The following is a 21,409-nucleotide window of genomic DNA, read 5'->3' as shown; positions in this document are numbered from 1 at the left end:
AGGTAGTGTGTCATGATTTAGGCTCTACACCTTTTCTGATGTTTTGGTGGCACCTCAGTAAGGCCAACACACAATCTCTCCACTGCAAAACACTATACACAAACTTGTGCAAAAACCCACTCATAACCTTACCAAACCATAACAGCACTAATTCCAAGGACAGGACGAGCTACAACCTTATGCGTGGAAAGACAGCACTGTAATTACACCAGGCTCTAAAACACCAGTACACTACCTAATGAAAAACAGAACAAAAAGGGTTGCAAATACTACACACTAGCAGAATACTGTGCCTTGATCACACATGAAAAACACATGACAACAGATATGACACAAGGAACTAGAAAGAAAAAAATATATGAAGGGAAAATACTGAACTAGAAAGTTACCTCAAGAAGTCAGACTCAGCATGCAGCAATACTAGAAAAATTGAAACATACATGAAAAATATAGATACACGTTTCCAAAAGCTGACATATTCCAATTAATATTCCAATTAATAAATTCTGAATAAAATACTTTTTTCTACCTTTTGTTGACTGATCATTTAGTTTTTCTATTCGCTTTGGTCCCAGTGTCTTCTGTTTTATGCAGTGTCTTTCCATTTGATATTTTTTCTCTCACCATGTCCACCATCCTCCTGTGTCCTTATGCATCCTGTCTACCATCTGTAGCCCTGTCCCTATCCTTCCTCCAGATTCAGCATCTTCCCTCAAAGTGTTCCAATCCAGCCCTTAAATTCAGCAATTTCCTTTCCATCCATATCCAGCATTTCTCCTCACTCCCCTCCCATCCATGTGCATGTACTTCTTGTCTTCCCTCCCCTCCATCCATGTCCAGCATTTCTCCTCACTCCCTTCCCCTCCATTCGTGTGCATCTCCTTCCTTTGTCTTTCCTTCCCTTCATCCTTGTCCAACATTTCTCCTCTCTTCCCTGCCCTCCACTCCATCCATCCATGTCCAGCATTTCTCCTCTCTTCCCTCCCCTCCATCCATGTGCATCTCCTTCCTGACTTCCCTCCCCTCCATCCATCCATGTCCAGCAACTCTCCATTCTTCCCTGGCCTCTCCTCCATCAACCCATATCCAGTAAATTTCCTCTCTCCCCCTGTCCCCTCCATTCATCAATCCATGTTCAGCAATTCTCCTCTCTCCCCTGCCCTCCTCTCCAGCGATCTCTTCTCTCCCCCTGCCCTTCCCTCCTCTCCATGTCCAGCGATCTCTTCTCTCTCCCCCTTGCCCTCCTCTCCCTCACCCCCTGACCTCCCATCCATTGTCCAGCAATTCTCCCTGCCCTCCCTCAGCTCCCTGACAGCCCTCCTCACTCGCCATTCCTTCCTACCCCCCCCCCCCCCCGCACGCATTTAATAAGATGGGAGAGTTGGAATATATTGCACTAAATGAAAAATTGGATATAATAGGCATTACTGAGACCTGGTGGAAGGAGGATAACCGGGGTACAAAGTATATCGTAGTGATAGGGTGGACCGGACTGGTGGAGGGATAGCATTGTATATTAACGAGAGCCTTGACTCAGATAGATTACAAATTCAACAGGACACAAATCACACCTTTGAATCATTGTGGGTTGAAATTCCATGTATAAAAGGGAAAAGGATGGTGATAGGAATGTACTACCGTCCGCCTCACCAGGATGAGCAGGTAGACGCAGAAATGATAAAAGAAATCAGAGACACAAACAAAATGGGCAATGTGATAATAATGTGACTTCATTATCCAAATATGACTGGGTAAATGTAACATCAGGGACACGCTAGAGAGGTACAATTCCTTGATGAATCAAGGACACTTTATGAGCAGCTGTGCAGGGAGCCGACAAGAGAAGGAAAGATTCTACACTTGGTCCTTAGTGGAGCGCAGGATCTGGTGAGGGACGTTATGGTACGGGGCCGCGTGATAACAGTGATCATAATATGATCATTTTTAATATCACCTTGAAGTAACTATACACAGGAAGTCAAATACGTTAGCGTTTAACTTAAAAAAAGGAGACTAGATAAAATGAGAAGAACGGTGGAAAAAAAACTTAGGGGGGCCAACTGAGAGGGTAAAACTGTACAACAGGCATGGACGCTATTCAAAATGACCATCCTGGAGGCCCAGGCCAAACATATCCACTAATTGAAAAGAAAGACGGAACTCCAAAAGACAGCCAGCCTGGGTTGAAAAGTGAGGTAAAGGAAGCTATCAGGGCTAAAAGAAATGCCTTCAGAAAATGTAAGAAGGAACCGTCTGAAAATAACAAGAGCAGCATAAGGAGTGTCAAGCAATGCAAGGCACAGATAAGAAGGCCAAGAGAGATTACGAAAAAAGATAGTATTAGAGGCAAAAAAAAACATAGTAAAAACTTTTTTCGGTATATTAAAAGCAGGAAGCCGGCAAAAGAATCAGTTGGGCCGCTGGATGACCGAGGGGTAAAAGGAAGACAAAGACGTAGCAGAGAGATTGAATGAATTCTTTGCTTCGGTCTTCACCGAGGAAGATTTGGGTGGGATACCGGTGTTGGAAATGATATTTCAAGCGGACGAGTCGGAGAAACTTACTGACTTCACGGTAAACCTGGAAGACGTAATGGGGCAGTTCAGCAAACAGAAGAGTAGCAAATCTCCTGGACCGGATGGTATTCATCCTAGAGAACTGATAGAACTGAAAAATGAGCTTGCGGAGCTACTGCTAGTGATATGCAATTTATCCTTAAAATCGAACGTGGTACTGGAAGATTGGAGGGTGGCCAATGTAACGCCCATTTTTAAAAAAGGTTCCAGGGGAGATCCGGGAAATTATAGACCGGTGAGTCTGACGTTGGTGCCAGGGAAAATGGTAGAGGCTATTATTAAAAACAAAATTACAGAGCACATCCAAGGACATGGATTACTGAGACCGAGTCAGCACGGCTTTTGTGTGGGGAAATCTTGCCTGACCAATTTACTTCAATTCTTTGAAGGAGTAAACAAACATGTGGACAAAGGGGAGCTGGTTGATATTGTATATCTGGATTTTCAAAAGGCGTTTGACAAGGTACCTCATGAAAGGCTACAGAGGAAATTGGAGGGTCATGGGATAGGAGGAAAAGTCCAATTGTGGGCAGTATTCACAATGGAGAAGGGTAGTTAGTGGGGTTCCTCAGGGGTCTGTGCTAGGACCGCTGCTTTTTAATATATTTATAAATGATTTAGAGATGGGAGTAACTAGCGAGGTAATTAAATTTGCTGATGACACAAAATTATTCAAAGTCGTTAACTTGCGACAGGATTGTGAAAAATTACAGAAGGACCTTACGAGACTGGGCAGGCTAAATGGCAGACGACGTTTAATGTGAGCAAGTGCAAGGTGATTCGTATGGGAAAAAAGAACCTGAATTATAGCTACGTCATGCAAGGTTCCACGTTAGGAGTTACGGACCAAGAAAGGGATCTGGGTGTTGTTGTCGATAATACACTGAAACCTTCTGTTCAGTGTGCTGCTGCAGCTCGGAAAGCGAATAGAATGTTGGGTATTATTAGGAAAGGTATGGAAAACAGGTGTGAGGATGTTATAATGCCGTTAAATCGCTCCATGGTGCGACCGCACCTTGAGTATTGTGTTCAGTTCTGGTCGCCGCATCTCAAGAAAGATACAGTGGAATTGGTAAAGGTGCAGCGAAGGGTGACTAAAATGATAGCGGGGATGGGACGACTTCCCTATGAAGAAAGACTAAGGAGGCTAGGGCTTTTCAGCTTGGAGAAGAGACGGCTGAGGGGAGACATGAAAGAGGCATATAAAATAATGAGTGGAGTGGAACAGGTGGATGTGAAGCGTCTGTTCACGCTTTCCAAAAATACTAGGACTAGGGGGCATGCGATGAAACTACAGTGTAGTAAATTTAAAACAAATCGGAGAAAAGGTTTCTTCACCCAACGCATAATTAAACTCTGAAATTCGTTGCCGGAGAACGTGGTGAAGGCAGTTAGCTTGGCGGAGTTTAAAAAGGAGTTAGACGGTTTCCTAAAGGACAAGACCCTGGAGTATACCCAGCAGATAGGATCTGGACTGAATTCGAGATACTATCGGAAGATCTCATCTCCCAAACGCTTAAAAGATTCGCCAGATCTCATTGCAAACTAGATATTTGCCCAAATAACCTTATGAAATCGGCCCCCCAACACTTTATAACAGATCTAACGAAACACGTGAATTTTATGCTACAAAATGGACTCTTCCCAAAGGAGAAAGGAAACATTCTACTCACCCCATAGCCAAAGATGCAAAGAAAAATGCGAGTGAATTAACCAACTATAGACCAGTAGCATCCATTCCCTTAATAACCAAAATAACAAAAGGGATGGTAACCAAACAACTCACAGACTATCTAAACAAGTTCTCAATACTACAAGAGTCCCAGTCAGGATTTCGTTCTAATCACAGTACTGAAACAGTACTAGTTACGCTCATGACTAAATTCAAACAAACGATTGCAACCGGCAAGAATATATTACTTCTACAATTCGACATGTCAAGCACCTTCGACATGGTTGATCATGGAATCCTACTACACATCCTTGAATACTTCGGTATCGGAGGCAACGTTCTTAATTGGTTTAAAGGATTCCTAACTACACGCTCATATCAAGTGACATCAAATTTGACTACAACAGTCACATGGACACCTGAATGTGGAGTTCCACAGGGATCTCCCCTCTCACCAACTATATTCAACCTAATGATGACACCCTTGGCCAAACTACTATCAAACCAAAACCTCAACCCATACATTTACGCTGATGATGTAATGCTCTACATCCCATTCAAACAAGACCTAAAAGAAATTTCCAATGACATCAACCAAAGTCTACATATCATGCACTCCTGGGCAGATGCCTTTCAGTTAAAACTCAATGCCTAATACTCACCTCTCAACACAACACGAGCAAATTTACCACCATCAACACACCAAAACTAAATCTACCAATTTCGGCAACCCTGAAAATTCTTGCGTCACCATTGATCGGCACCTAACACTTAAGAATCATGTGAAAAACACAACCAAAAAGATGTTCCACTCAATGTGGAAATGAAAAAGAGTAAAATCATTCTTCCCAAGGACCGTTTTCCGCAATCTGGTACAATCATTAGTACTCAGTCATCTAGACTACTGCAAACTCACTCTACACTGGCTGCAAAGAGCAAATACTCAAAAAACTCCAGACAGCCCAGAACACAGCAGCCAGACTCATATTTGGAAAATCAAATATGAAAGTGCAAAACCCCTACGAGAGAAGCTACACTGGTTACCACTCAAAGAACGCATCACGTTCAAAGTATGTACCCTAGTACATAAAATCATCCATGGCGAGGCCCCAGCCTACATGTCAGACCTGATAGACCTACCACCCAGGAATGCTAAAAGATCATCTCGCACATTCCTTAATCTTCATTTCCCCAACTGTAAAGTCCTAAAATATAAATTAATGCACGCATCAACCTTTTCCTATATGCGCACGCAACTCTGGAACGCATTGCTACGCAACCTAAAAGCAACCTATGAACTGACCAACTTCCGCAAACTACTAAAGACCCATCTCTTCGACAAGATATACCATAAAGATCAAAACATGTGAACCTCCCACATATATCCGAAATGTTAAGAATGTCTTTTGTTACATCACTATCTTGTATTCCATTACCATGTAACCCAAAATCCTTCTGTAACACCAAATGTCAATTCTCTTCTCATTTCCAGTATCCATGATGTATTGTAAGCCACATTGAGCCTGCAAAGAGGTGGGATAATGTAGGATACAAATGCGATAAATAATAAATAAATAAATAAACCGCTACTAAATGGACTTGGGAAAAATCCACAATTCCATGAATAACATGTATAGAATGTTTGTACGTTTGGGAAGCTTGCCAGGTACCCTTGGCCTGGATTGGCCACTGTCGTGGACAGGATGCTGGGCTCAATGGACCCTTGGTCTTTTCCCAGTGTGGCGTTACTTATGTACTTTTCTTCATCCGTTGCCTTTTATAGCAATTTTGTGAATGTTTTGAATTAAATCCCTGTTTATTTCTTCTACTTCTGAAGGCATTTTTTATTTACACTAATATAAATAGATGTTCCATTCTCTCTTCCCAGATTAACCCACAGTTTTCCCTCCTTACCTCATAAGCCCTGCCATATTATTGTTTACATGTAGCACCATTCCCTGTCTTTCTTCCTACTCGTTGCCCCCCCCCCCCCCCCCTCCGGGCAGCTTTCTCCCTTCTCCAGCTCCCCCCCCCCCCAAGCGTCCCGCCTACTATCCTCCCATGTTCAACCTCCTCTCTACTGTGGCCCCATCCACATCTGTCAACGAGCTGTAAGGCGTACAAAAACCCCAACCTTGGCTGACTTCTAATATCCGCTACCTACGTTCCTGTCCCGCTCCGCCGAACGCCTCTGGCGGAAATCTCGGGCCCTTGCTGATTTCTTACACGTTAAGTTCATGCTGACCTCTTTCCAATCTGCTCTTTACGTGCCAAACAGGATTATTATATCCAACTGACCAACTCTCTTGGCTCTAATCCTCGACTTCTCTTCACCACATTGAACTCTCTCCTCAAGGTGCCCCCTCCCCCAACTCCCCCTTCATTATCTCCTCAGACCCTTGCTGAATTCTTTCACAACAAGGTTCAAAGATAAACCTTGCTTTCTCTACCTCACCATCTCTCCCTCCACTAGTCCGGTTCCCCTCTCTCTCCTTCCCCTCATTCCCTTTCCTCCTTTCCTGAAGTTACTATTGAGGAAACTACACTTCTCCTTTCTCCTCAAAATGTACCACCTGTCCTCTGATCCCATTCCCACCCACCTTCTTAATGCCATCTCTCCTACTCTTATTCCTTTTATCTGTCACATTCTCAACCTCTCACTTTCCACTGCAACTGTCCCTGCTGCCTTTAAACATGCTGTGGTCACACCTCTCCTTAAGAAGCCATCACTCGACCCCACTTGTCCCTCTAATTACCGACCCATCTCCCTCCTTCCTTTTCTCTCCAAATTACTTGAGCGTACTGTTCACCGCCGCTGCCTTGATTTTCTCTCCTCACATGCTATTCTTGACCCACTACAATTTGGTTTTCGCCCTCTCCACTCAACCGAAACTGCGCTTACTAAAGTCTCCAATGACCTATTACTGGCTAAATCCAGAGGTCAATATTCCATCCTCATTCTTCTTGATCTTTCCGCTGCTTTTGACACTGTCGATCACAGCATACTTCTCGATACCCTGTCCTCACTTGGATTCCAGGGCTCTGTCCTTTCCTGGTTCTCTTCCTACCTCTCCCTCCGCACCTTTAGTGTTCACTCTGGTGGATCCTCTTCTACTTCTATCCCTCTGCCTGTCGGCGTACCTCAGGGTTCTGTTCTTGGTCTCCTCCTCTTTTCTATCTACACTTCCTCCCTTGGTTCATTAATCTAATCCCATGGCTTTTCCTACCATCTCTATGCTGATGACTCCCAAATCTACCTTTCTACCCCTGATATCTCACCTTGCATCCAAACCAAAGTTTCAGCGTGCTTGTCCGACATTGCTGTCTGGATGTCTCAACGCCACCTGAAATTAAATATGACCAAAACCGAGCTTCTCATTTTCCCCCCCAAACCCACCTCCCCGCTCCCCCCCGTTTTCTATTCTGTTGATGGCTCTCTCATTCTCCCTGTCTCCTCAGCTCGAAACCTTGGGGTCATCTTTGACTCTTCTCTCTCCTTCTCTGCTCATATCCAGCAGATTGCCAAGACCTGTCGTTTCTTTCTTTACAACATCCGTAAATCCGCCCCTTTCTTCCGAGCACTCTACCAAAACCCTCATCCACACCCTTGTCACCTCTCGTTTAGACTACTGCAATCTGCTTCTTTGCTGGCCTCCCACTTAGTCACCTCTCCCCTCTCCAGTCGGTTCAAAACTCTGCTGCCCGTCTCATCTTCCGCCAGGGTCGCTTTACTCATACTACCCCCTCTCCTCAGACCCTTCACTGGCTCCCTATCCGTTTTCGCATCCTGTTCAAACTTCTTCTACTGACCTATAAATGTATTCACTCTGCTGCTCCCCAGTATCTCTCCACACTCGTCCTTCCCTACACCCCTTCCCGTGCACTCCACTCCATGGATAAATCCTTCTTATCTGTTCCCTTCTCCACTACTGCCAACTCCAGACTTCGCGCCTTCTGTCTCGCTGCAACCCTACGCCTGGAATAAACTTCCTGAGCCCCTACGTCTTGCCCAATCCTTGGCCACTTTAAATCTAGACTGAAAGCCCACTTCTTTAACATTGCTTTTGACTCGTAACCACTCGCCTCCACCTACTCTCCTCTCTTCCCTCCCGTTCACATTAATTGATTTGATTTGCTTACTTTATTTATTTTTTGTCTATTAGATTGTAAGCTCTTTGAGCAGGGACTGTCTTTCGTCTATGTTTTTGCAGCGCTGCGTATGCCTTGTAACGCTATAGAAATGCTAAATAGTAGTAATAGTAGTAGTAGTAGTACTGTTCTCCGCAGAGGTGGGTCGCGCCTGAGGAGAGGCACCGACGCTGGCAGAAGGCTGACTCTGAATCGCGACGCCGGTGCAGTGCTCTGCAGGAGGGAGACAGAGAAGGCTTCAGGGAAGTGAAACGCGACCACGCGGACGGGAGGGAGGAAGCAGATTTTTTAAAACAGCAGTTTGGGCGCGCCCCACCTAGCTACGCTTCAGTACTAGCAGACAGTGAATCTGAGAATCTAAACTAATCTAGTACATAAACTTGGCATGCGCGAAATGAACTCTTTTCAAGATATCACCCTAGACAATGCTATGCACCGGCCATCCTCACGTCAGCGCTACTTTACTCCTGCAAAACCATTGCACTTGACAGTTTCCTACTCATCAACTTGCCCGAAGTGCACTGATCGGATTTGGAATCAGCTGTAAGATTTCACCTTCACATCCGACACACTCCGCCCACGAGCGGTCCTCCTGTATGATGTCAGAAAGCAGAGCACCTCCCTCCTATTCGCTAGACGCAATCCCTTCTACGCCCACCGCGCCGCTCATCCAATCATTGTCCGTTTCGTCAGTGTGCTGGCGGAACAAGGAAAAGGAAGCGGCTGCAACCGGGCAAGTGATGCGCAGGCGCAAGTGAGACTGTAGGTTCCAGTCCTTCAGAGTAGCTGCAGCAGCACCCCGAGTTCTTCAGTCTACTAGGGATCGGTCGGATGGAGAATGGTAGCCCCATGGTCGCCCGAGCCCATCTTCTGGCTGCAAGTGGGCGCAATCGGTTTTTGGCTTGCTTGTACTTGGTGGGATTCCTGGTGAGTCCTGTCCAACTTTAAGGTATTTTCGGTTACCTTTCTTTTTTTTTTATCAGTGTTCTCAAGATAATTGTATGCTTCTGAACTATGTTTGATTTTACATTTTGAAGTTAAGTGCAGAAGTATTTACAGCTAGTCTATATTTTTAATATAATGAGGGGGGGGGGGGAGGGAACAGAGAAGGGAAGTTGGCTATTTTGTAGTTCTGTGATCCCAAAATCAGGTTTTGAATAAATATCGTCAAATTCAGATATTCTACTAGATGTGTGCTGTAGCCCATTAATTTGACAGATGTATGGGCCTAAAAGTTACTAGCAAATCCAGCTACTGGTATTCACATTTTCCTTTGTACTTTATTTCTGGAGATGTGGTGATAAAGAATAAGACCATACCATGTCAGATCAAGTGGTTGCAACAGTCCAGGTCAGTAGGGAATTCTCGTCGGCTGCTAAAGAATGCATCCATTTCCTGATTGCTCATTCTAGGGCAGTGGTTCTCAATTTTTCTTCTGTTGTGACACACCTGACAGACAACTGACACTACAGTTTTCAGCTAAACAAAGGAAAAAAAATCCCTATATATCATTTGAATTGTATAATGAAGTCAGGGAAATACAGGTGTAAGGTGGTGACTGCCAGGGCGGAAAAAGAGGGTGAGCTGCAACATTTTCATTTGAGGCTAATGACAGAAGTAGGGATCAGTTATGGATATTTAAAATAACTAACTTCCTGGTTCTCAACTCTCTCCTGCAGCACACATGGTAGTTAAGAAAAGCACAAACATTGTCAAATTTTTGTTGACATACTTTCCAGTTGTTACATAACCAATACTCTAGGGATAAGTGACTTTCTCCAAGTTTACCTGGGTGATAATTGCTTATGAATGTTTTATTAATCCAGGAAATTCTCCAACCCCCTTTTAAACCCAGTAATGCTAGCTCCCTTGATCATATTCTCTGGTAACAAATTCCACTTTCTTCAATTTGTTTTAAATATACCACCAAATAGGTTCATGGAGGATCTTTTTTAAACTCGGCCTTGCTATGGATGTATTTATTTATTGCATTTGTATCCCACATTTTCCCACCTCTTTGCAGGCTCAATGTGGCTTACAATACATCATGAATAGTGGAAATACATTAGGAAATAGTGTTACAGAAGGATCTTGGGCAACATGATTATGTACTTCTGCCAACAAAAGAAAAACTAAGCATTTTTGTAATAGCTTTTCTTTGTTGGCAGAAATATATCCGCAGCAGCACTGGGATCATTTTTAAAGCCATGTCCATGCCAAAACTAGTCATTTATTAGAGATGCTTATCTATTAGCATGCATTTGGTTCATTGGCACATCTGAAAAAGTTTAGTGCCTGCAAAATCAATTTAATGGCCATTACTTTGACTTAATGTACATACAAGTGATTTACATACATTTTTAAAAAGTTGTAATAAGAATTTTTAAAAATTAAGCAACTGTATGAACCTGGAAGATGTACTGAGCCAAACTGACAAATTAAAGAGTAGTAAATCACCTGGACCAGATGGCATACCTCTAAGGGTACTTAAATAACTCAAGCATGAAATTGTTGATCTGCTGTTAGTAGTTTGTAACCTGTCATTAAAGTCATCCTTAGTACCTGAAGATTGGAGGGTGGCAAATGTGACGCCAATTTTTAAAAAGTGTGATCCAGTAAACTTGTCATCGGTGCCGGGCAAAATATTGGAAACTATTATAAAGAATAAAATTACAGAACATGTAGGCAAACGTAGTTTAATGGACAGAGTCAGCATGGGTTCAACCAAGGAAAGTCTTGCCTCACCATTTGCTTCATTTCTTTGAAGGTATGAATAAATATGTGGATAAAGGTGAGTAGTGTATCTAGATTTTCAGAAAGCCTTTGATAAAGTTCCTCATGAAAGACTGCTGAGAAAATTAAAGAGTCATGGGATAGGAGGCAAGATTCTGGTGTGGATTAGGAATTGGTTATTGGACAGAAAACAGAGGGTAGGGTTAAATGGTCATTTCTCTCAATGGAGAAGGGTGAACAGTGGAGTGCTGCAGGGATCTGTACAGGGACCGGTGCTGTTTAACATATTTATAAATGATGTGGAAATCGGAACGACAAGTGAGGTCATTAAATTTTGCAGGTTATACAAAACTATTCAAGGATATTAAAACACATGCGGACTGTGAAATACTGCAGGAAGACCTTAGGAAATTATTATTATTATTTATGTCATTTATACCCCACAATTTCCCACCACTGGTAGGCTCAATGTGGCTTACAACATTGAATTAACAAACAGGAAAGTACAATAAATGGAAAGTGATACGAGGGGCGGAAAGGTACAGGGGCAGGAGAAAATAGTTAAGTCCACAAGATCTTTAGAGGAGTTGGAGTCCAGGAATCACAGTGGCAGGGCGGGATCGTTAGGGTAAGTCTTGAGAGACTTCCTGAAAGTCAGATGATCTTGAACCGTTTTTACACATTTAGGTAAAGTATTCCACAAATGAGTGCTGATATAGGAAAAGGTGGAAGCATATGCAGTTTTGTACTTGAGACCAGAACATGCAGGGTAATGGAGGTTTAAGTATGAACGAGAAGATCTAAGCGAATTCCTTGGTGGTAAGTTGACAAGCAGGCATATTTTCAAAGCACTTAGCCTTCCAAAGTTCCATAGAAACCTATGGAACTTTGGAAGGCTAAGTGCTTTGAAAATATGCCTCTTGGGCATCCATATATGCTGGAGCTGCTCCGTAGAGGATCTCATGGACTAGGGTGCAAATTTTAAAAGTTATTCGCTCCTGCACAGGAAGCCAGTGTAACTTCTCACGAAGTGGTCTGGAACTGGTGAACTTTGATGCTCCGAAGGTAAGTTGAGCTGCTGTGTTCTGGGCAGTTTGTAGTTTTTTGAGAAGTAGGTCTCTGCACCCTGCGTATAAGACAGGGCATCCAAATGGCAGATGAACTTAAATGCAAGGTGATGCACATTAGAAAAAATAATCTAAATCATAGTTACCTGATGCTACAGTACAGCTTGGGGTTCGGCACTCAAGAAAAAGATCTAGGTGTCGTTGCAGATAATACGCTGAAATCTTCTGCTCAGTGTGCGGCGGTGGCCAAAAAAGCAAACGGGATGCTAGTAATTATTAGGAAAAGGATGGTGAATAAGGCCGAAAATACTATAATGCCTTTGTAGCACTACGTGATTCATCCGCACCTTGAGTATTGCGTTCAGTTCTGGTCCCTGTCTCAAAAAAACATGTAGCGGAATTAGAAAAGATTCAAAGAAGAGTAACAAATCATAAAGGGGATGGAACTCCTCTCATATGAGGAAAGGCTAAAGAGGTTAGGGCTCTTCAGCTTGGAAAAGAGATGGATGAGGGGAGATATGATTGAGGTCTACAAAATTCTGAGTGGTGTAGAAAAAGTATAAGTAAATCGATTTTGTTACTCATTCCAAAAGTACAAAGACTAGGGAAACTCAAGGAAGTTACATGGAAATACTTTTAAAACAAATAGGAGGAAAGTTTTTCACTCAATGAATAGTTAAGCTCTGGAACTCTTTGTCGGAGGATGTGGTAACAGCTGTTAGTGTATCTGGGTTTAAAAAAGGTTTGGACAAATTCCTGGAGGAAAAGTCCATAGTCTGCTATTGAGACAAGACATGGGAAGCAACTGCTTGCCCTAGGATTTGTAGTATAGAGTGTTGCCATGATTTGGGTTTCTGCCAGGTACTTGTGGCCTGGCTTGGCCATTGTTTGGAAAACAGGATACTGGGCTAGATGGACCTTTGGTCCGACCCAGTATGGCTACTCTTATGTATGAAATTAACTGGTTACAAACTACCAAAAACTGAAAAAATATCAAAAGCAAACAAAAAAAAAATTGGCTTTGCACATCCCTATGATTTACACATGGAAGTGACTTATTATAAATTTGCCCAGATTTTATGCAGGTAAAAATATATGTATACTAGTAAAAAAGGCCCATTTCTTACAGAAATTAAACATGCGCTAGCAAGGTTTTCCTCAGTGTGTCTGTTTGACAGTGACTATGTGTGAGAGTGAGTGTGTGTGTGTGTGTGACAGAGAGAGCAGAATTGCTGGGTGGCAATGACGGACCGGGCGGGCGGGTTGGCCGTTTTTTACAGACCGGTGATTGGTTCCTCGTTCTTGTGACGTTGTGGGACAGTGAGAGTCAATGAAATGCTGAGTTACAGACTTACGAACCCTACAGTGCCACGGAGTCAGCTTCAGAACGTTGGAGGTGCTTTTTATTATATAGGATGCCTAGAATTGGGGTGGGTAGACTTTTTGGCTTAATTGCCATACTGGGTCCTACACATGGAGTAGGGGGTTGGTTAAGACCTGAAGATAGGGGTGATGAAGAATCAGGTGAGAAATGTCTGTAAACTGTGAAATAGTTTCACTCTCGTCCTCTTTCAAACCCCTCCCCCCCCCCCCCCCCCCCCCCCCGGACTGATTTGTTGGGGCCTAGGATCAAATTTAAACTACTACTTATCTAACCTAATCATTCCTTATAGTAAATTGTTTATCCCACGCCTTTGCGTTCCCTCACCCCATTTACCTCTTCCTTCCTTTTTTTTGTTTAGATGTCACACACAATTTGGCATTCTGTTATGCAGGCCCTGACTTCTGGTTCTCACTTTCCCCTGAAATTAGACTTGAAACTCACACCCCAGCTTCAAAGGTACTGTGAAAATCTGGCTATTCACTCAGGGCTTTGGTACTCATCTCTAGTGCCACCTCCTGACTTTTTCTTAATATTCTCTGTATTTTCAACTCAACTCGTTTCCTCCACTCTTCCTACCCTTTATTGTGTAAACCATCTAGTGGCATACCTGGTCTGCCATGGGCGGTTTTTCAATCATTTGGTAAATAAATAACTAAAGTCTGGCAGCAGGCAGTGCTACCTTCAGTTTGGGGCTCTTTGCAGCCCCCTAATTCTGTCTCTCCCCACCCTATCCCCCTGACACATCCAGTCCCCAATGATTTCTGTCTCTGTCTCTCACAGAACTCAGCACCTAGCCTGCAAACAGGATTAAGGCATACGCGGATTTGTTATAGATGATCTCTGAGTGTATGAAATGAAAAAAATTGTGGGGCTGGTTGTGCTACTTCAGTAACTTCCTAGACGGATTTTTTTTTCCCTCTGGTAAGTCAGCTTCTGTCCAAAAGAATGTTGGAGGTGGGAAATGCAGCCTCAGCTGTTCTCACTATTCTCTTTACACATTGTGCATTGTCCACCAGTTGACAGGAAGGGCTTCCGTTCTCTGCCAGCTTTGCTGTGCAATTGGAACCCCATCAAGCCTTGTTTGTGAGAATGTGTTTACTTTTTTTTTTTTTAATAAGGGGCCCACCATACTGGTTTGTCAAATAGGTAATCCTGTCGTCCTTGTGCCCTAGGTTGGTTCTTCTGTTGTCTTTCTTCAGGGGCGTAGCCAGTCAACAGATTTTTGGGTGGGCCTAGGCAAGAAGTGGGTGGGCACCAAATGTTCTCTGCTCCCCTCCCCCCCCCCCCCCCCCCCCCCCCCCCAACCACCAAAAATATATCTCAGCTGGCAGGAAAATGCTTCTTTCCACCTTGGCAGTCTGAAGTAGGCAAGCGCTGAAAACTGAGCAGGTGCCGGTATCATGGACAGTAGCATTTTTGTTACCATTAGGGGGAAGTCTTCAGTTGGCAGAGCTTGGGATCCCCACCAGCTACCGTTAAATGTGTGCTACAATTGGGTGGGCCTGAGCTCTAAGTGGGTGGGCCCCGGCCCACCCAGGCCCACCTGTGGCTACGCCACTGCTTTCTATTGGTGGTCGCTGTGTTCAGGGAAGAAGAGGGTATAGTGACACCTCCTCTCCAGGGCAGGACCAGTCAAATGTGCCTCTCCCAGAGAGAAAGGAGCAGGATTGTGTCAGTGTGTGTGCAGGAGTAGGGGGTGGCCTGTACTCCTAGTTCAAGCATTCAAGACTCTTGCATTATGCCCCAGGCAATTACCCTGTGCTAAAATGTGCCTTGGTTCAGCAATTGGAAATATACTTGCAACATTTCTCAATTTTGCCAAGCTTTGAGAAGTAGTCTGAAAGAAGCAAAGCATACCACAGCCTAGGCCCAGCTCCATGAAAGGGGATGGGATTTCATACACTGCTTTTCTATGGTTACAATCAAAACAATTTATATACAGGTACTTATTTTGTACCTGGGGCAGTGGAGGGTTAAGTGACTTGCCCAGAGTCACAAGGAGCTGTGGTGGGAATTGAACCCGGTTACTCTGATTCACAGGCTGCTGCACTAACCATTTGTCTAGTAGTTTGTATTTCTTCTAAACCTTGAGCTCTGCAGGAGCAGGCTGCCCAGCCAAAGGCAGAAGCCATAGTTTTTTATGGCTTGTCATTTCCTTCTTGCCACTCTTACAAACCCTGGCAGAAATGAGAGCCTGATGCAGCTGAGTGGGCATGCCCTTAGGGTGTGCCAACACACAGTTAGCACACTTTGTTCGAGAATGAGGAAACAGTGTGGTGTGGAAATTTTAAGGCTGATAAATGCTGGCGGTAGGTCCACTGAGCTTAGGAGGCCATGCACCTGTGAAGAGCTAGTCCACTCCTTTACGGCTCTTGTTCAGTGGTGACACCAATATTGGTATACTCATGTTTCCTAGGAGAAGAGGAGGACTGTGTATGGTAATAGGATGTAAGAAAACTCTATTCTAGATAATAGACTGGCAAGCAGTCTGTAATTTTCAAAATGAATGAAAACATTGGAACAGACACGGTGATAAAAAGAACAGAAGAATTTATTAGTAAATTAATTTTAAAACGTGTGCCCAACACATCCATGTTTTGCCTGACTGAGGCTGCTTCAGAGGCTAGCTCTCTGTTCTCAGGTCACAGCGCCCCTAGGCTACACATTTCTTCTCAGGTCTCTTCCCCTCCCTCCTCCACTGGCAGGGATGCCCATGCTCCCAGGCCTGAGCTCCAGAGCAAATAACAGCATCTACCCTCATTCACTCCCCCTCCTCCATCCAGCATCTACTCTCCTTCCATCCCAAACTTGCTCCTGGAGGCACTCCAGGATACCCACAATTAATATTCATAACAGGAAGTTGTGTGCAGTGCTTCCACTGCATGTCAGTCTCTCTCATGAATATTCATTGTGGGTATCCTGAAAACCTGACTGGCTGGTGTGCCTCCAGGACCAGGTTTGGGAACCACTGCCCCCCCCCCCCCCCCCACACACACACAAGTTTATCCACTTTTACCCTACACACACATATTTATCCACTTCTATCCTACACACACACACACGTTTATCTACTTCTGCCCTAGTTGAGATGATAATTATTCATCTCTCAGACCTCATGTGCAACTTTCTTTAAATTAGTCGCCTTATTTTATAACTCCTCTTATTCAATTCTCTTACCTATCTATATGTTCCATCTTTGCTTACACCCTGCACTGTCTATTAAAATGTTCTTTTACGTATTGTGTGGCTATTGTAAGTAGTATATAATGCTATATTTTGTATTTGAATATTTTTACTGCTGTAAATGTCTATTGTTTGTGTTTGATTTATTTTTACTGTACACTGCCTTGAATGAATTCTTTCAAAAAGGTGGTAAATATTGTTTTAGCATGCTAATTAGTGTTGACAACAGCACTTAAAATGAGCACTAATTGGCAATTAGAATTAATTGCATAACTCGCTAATAGTATCCTGTATTGCAGTGCGCAGGCAAAAAGGGGGAGCAGTTACGGTCAGGGAAAAGGGCATTTTGATGAATGTTCCAAAATTTACAGAATATGGCCCAGTGCGCCTAAATCTACGTGCCAGAATTTACGCCATTTTTTTATTGGTGTAAATGGATGCATGTAGTTTTAGGTGCCGGGATGTCAACTAAGTGTATTATAATACTGAAACTAAATAAATATATATAGCGCACCTATATCTAGATGCCACCTATAGAATACGCTTAGGCAGAAATGTTTGTGTGGATATTTTAGGCACCATATATAGAATCCCCTCCCCCCCCCCCCCCCCCCAAAAGCGTGCATTTGCTCTTAATGTGGTTTAATAAAAGGGCACCAAAGTTTTTTTTTAATAGAGAATACTATAACCTGTTGCCTTATTTTCATTTATGTAATAATATTTTGCCATACAGTTGACAGGAATGTTTACAGTTTGTCTTCTGAAGGGAAAGGGATTTAAAGCATATGCGGTGGATTAATTTTACATCCATGGATGCTTTTTCAGAAGCTAGCTAGCATATTCATTTTTTTTTTTTTGTCACTCGCTCACATTTGTACACATGTAAGCTGCAAGCAAGTTAAAATAATAAAATAAAACCTTCTGTAAAACAAATATGCCATCCAGAAACAACTACACTTGTAGCTATTTTTTAAGAGCGGCTTAAGAATTCTACTTCTTTTTGTGCCTGGGATTACGCATGCAGATCAAAACAGAATTGTAAAAGTAGTGCAAGTCTGTTTTCAAGTTAGTGGCTTAAACCCCCCCAGTTTCTAAATAGTTCGACCTACGTTGCTGGCGCAAATTGGTCATATTCTGGATTTGCTTGTGCAACTTAATTAGTTAACAAGCCAATCAGCACAGTTAATTACTACTTAAGCAGTTATTGACACTAATTGGCATTAATTAGAGTGTATGCTTACAGCTATCTAAGCGTATTCTGTAACATGATGTACGTAAATTCTAAGTTGCATAGTTAAAACGGGGGTCATGGAATGGGTGGGTTGTAGGCATTTCACAAATCTATGTCTAATTTAGGCGTCTGCATTTACAGAAAGTTTTATTTGGCATAACTCTCTGCTCGGTGTATTCTGTAATCCGCGTGGAAATTTAGGCTTATTCCATAAAGTATGCCTAGACATATATATTTTTTTTCTGCCAGATTTTTCAGGCACTGTATATAAGGGTATGTTTACTAAAGTGCGTGTTAGCGTTTCTAACGCGCCTTTAAAGTTAAGGCATGCTAAACGCATAAACCATATATGCACGTTAAAAATGCTAACGCACCCATAGCGTACCTTAGTAAACATAGGCAATAGAATGTAGTCTAAAATGTATAAATAAATGGGCCCCTGCTGGTTTTTCACTGTTTTTAATGTGCTTTATTAAACAAAAAATAGTGAACATGAGAGGTTGCTTAGGGGGAGATTCTGTATATGGTGCCTAAAAAAGAAATCCACACGGAAAACATTTTTGCCTAAGCATATTCTATAAGTGGTGCCTAGATTTAGGCGCCGATTATAGAATACGCTTAGTTGATATTTCAGTGCCAATGGGTGTGTGTATATATATATATATATCAAGTAAAATGAGTTTATCTTGGGCAGACTGGATGGACCGTACAGGTCTTTTGCCGTCACTTACTATGTTACAAATGTTACTATGTTAAATCTACACGCATCTATTTATACCAATGAAAACATGGCGTAAATCCCGGCATGTAGATTTAGGCGCACTGGGCTTTATTCTATAACTAGTCGTGTAAATTTTGGAACACCAACGGAAGGCCCATTTCCTCGCCTATAACCACGCCCCATTTTGTCTCTGCACATTAGAAGTTTGGCGCACATAGTTACAGAATACTCTTAGCAAGTTGTGCGCCTCAATTTTAATTGGTGCCAATTAGCGCTCATAATTGCTTGTAACCTTTCTCAGCACTCATTAACTTGTTAAGTACGTGCATTGTTAAAGATCGGCACAAATTTCTAGGCGCGCTATATAGAATCCGGGGGTTAATGGGTACTTCTGAAATATTGCGACCGTAGCTTCTATCACTGCAGAATTTTAACAGGGTACAAGCGAGGAGCGGCATAAGCCAAACAACCATAGAACTGGATTGTGAAGAATTTATAAGCCACTTGAGTACTGAAGAAGAGAAGGAACAGTGAATTAAGGACTATGTGGTAACAACCACGCATTTCAGTTTGCTTCTATGAGGACTCAGTGTATGTGTGGGTATCGCCAGTATTAAGAATTCTAGTATCTGGCGAAACGAGTAATAATTTAGATCAGTAAGAGGCATATTTTCAAAGCACTTAGCCTTCCAAAGTTTCATAGAAACCTATGGAACTTTGGAAGGCTAAGTGCTTTGAAAATATGCCTCTAAGAGAACTAAAGCGAATGACGGCTCTCTAAAAAATGTTTTGTGATTTATAAGAAAAAGTTGTTTTGTGATCGGGTTAAACAATAGGTAAATGTTCCTATTTTATCTCTTTAGGGGAAAGAGTGAAATTACATTTTCGTGAGTGGGTATGATTGTATGTATTTGAGGTTTTAAGGGCTAGGAGAAACTGTACTGTTAAAAAATATTAGATTTTGTTTAATGAAAAAAGAACGTGTAGTTACTTTTGAAGGGAATTGATATTAATAAGTAGATTGAAATAGAGTGTACTCATTCTTTAGGGAATATAATTTTTAATGAGAAATGTAGAAAATTATTAGCTTGAAGCACACTGATTTTTTTTTTTTTTTTTTTTTGCAAATCTAGTTCATTTATGTATAAATTCTTACAGATTCAAGCATATTCATAAATATACCCTTTTGCTGTTGATTTTCTTTTTTTAATGATATTTTTTCCTTCTATTTCAGGATCTTTTTGGTGTGAGCATGGTTGTCCCTTTATTAAGCCACCACATCAAGGCTCTTGGAGCAAGCCCAGCAGTTGCAGGGGTAATAGGTGAGTACAGCATTCCTCTAGCGGGTGGAGTTCCAGAGCTCAAGAAAGCAGTTTTAGTAGTAGCATCTCTTATAAACAGACCTTCTTACCTTAACTGTGCACTTTTCACCCAGGAGTTGTACAGGAACACCATCTGCACCCAGAAAGCTGTTACAATCTATTACATAGCATTTCCCTGAATGGACTGATTTTTATTTGAAGACGTTGAAATCGTTAACAATTTACATCTAAATGTATAGCCTCCCATCTCAGTCCACTGGAATATAATGGATAACATTCTCATGTTTCAGACTTTCTACATTTTGTACAGAAAAGTATGGTTGTCATGTTATTGAAAAAGCTGTGAAAGGCACAATTTTATAACTAGGGACACGTTCACGATGTGCTATTCTATGAAATAGTGTGTAAATGCTATAGTGCAAAGGTGCTCAAAGGGGCCCACAGGTGAGTCAGGTTTTCAGGCTATCGCTAACAAATATGCATAGTAACTATAATTTATTTCTCATAAAACAAATGTATTTTTTATGACTATTATTTCACTTTTTCATTACAAAACTTTTTCATAAAAGGTGTATTCCCCCATAAAGCTACTATGTCTCGGTGTTTTAGAGACTGGAGTCATTCTGCGGGTGTTCCGTTCGATGTATCCAGTTTGGGACAGCGTCTGTGAAAATATTTCGAGCTGTTTTGAGTCTTGCCCATGAAGACACAATTTGCGAAACACAGAACTGTGTCAGGTCTATAAAATAATGAGTGGAGTTGAACGGGTAGATGTTAAGCATCTGTTCACGCTTTCCAAAAATACTAGGACTAGAGGGGGCATGTGATGAAGCTACAATGTAGTAAATTTAAAACGAATTGGAGGAAATTTTTCTTCACTCAACGTGTATTTAAACTCTGGAATTCGTTGCCAGAGAATGTGGTAAAGGCGGTTAGCTTAGCGATGTTTAAAAAAGGTTTGGACGGCTTCCTAAAGGAAAAGTCCATAGACCGTTATTAAATGGACTTGGGGAAAATCCACTATTTCTGGGATAAGCAGTATAAAATGTTTTGTATATTTTTGGGATCTTGCCAGGTATTTGTGATCTGGATTGGCCACTGTTGGAAACAGGATGCTGGGCTCGATGGGCCTTTGGTCTTTCCCAGTATGGCAATACTTATGTAGGATCCAGTAATATGAAGCAAGGAGAGCAACTGTGGTGGAATCCAGCCTAATTGAAGGGATTTGTATTACAACTGAGGATTTTCCTGCAGTATATTGTGATCTCTACTATTTTCACGGAAGATGGATAGTAAAACTCATGAATGAAACAGTAACTTTTCTGATGATCTGTGTTATATTCACACAGCAATCTCTCTTCTTGGATATAT

The 21,409-nt window shown here is 42.3% G+C and overlaps 1 protein-coding gene across 2 annotated transcripts in view; it reads left to right on the top strand.

Moving 5' to 3' along the window:
* The first annotated feature begins 9,175 nt into the window (after positions 1–9,175).
* Positions 9,176–21,409, top strand: part of MFSD9 (major facilitator superfamily domain containing 9) — a 63,347-nt gene continuing 51,113 nt past the window's right edge. The window contains exons 1-2 of one of the 2 annotated variants that reach the window (XM_030199551.1): positions 9,176–9,324; positions 19,951–20,038. In XM_030199551.1, coding sequence (XP_030055411.1) covers positions 9,229–9,324; positions 19,951–20,038 — 184 coding nt within the window. In that variant the 5' untranslated portion in view covers positions 9,176–9,228. Of the gene's footprint in view, positions 9,347–19,950; positions 20,039–21,409 lie in introns of both variants that reach the window. The other variant, XM_030199552.1, reaches the window with a different exon arrangement.

The sequence above is a fragment of the Microcaecilia unicolor genome, chromosome 4 (assembly GCF_901765095.1).
Source record: "Microcaecilia unicolor chromosome 4, aMicUni1.1, whole genome shotgun sequence".
NCBI classification, from domain to species: Eukaryota; Metazoa; Chordata; class Amphibia; order Gymnophiona; family Siphonopidae; genus Microcaecilia; species Microcaecilia unicolor.
Note: the sequence above shows the minus strand (reverse complement) of the source record. Positions and strands in the feature narration are given on the sequence as shown.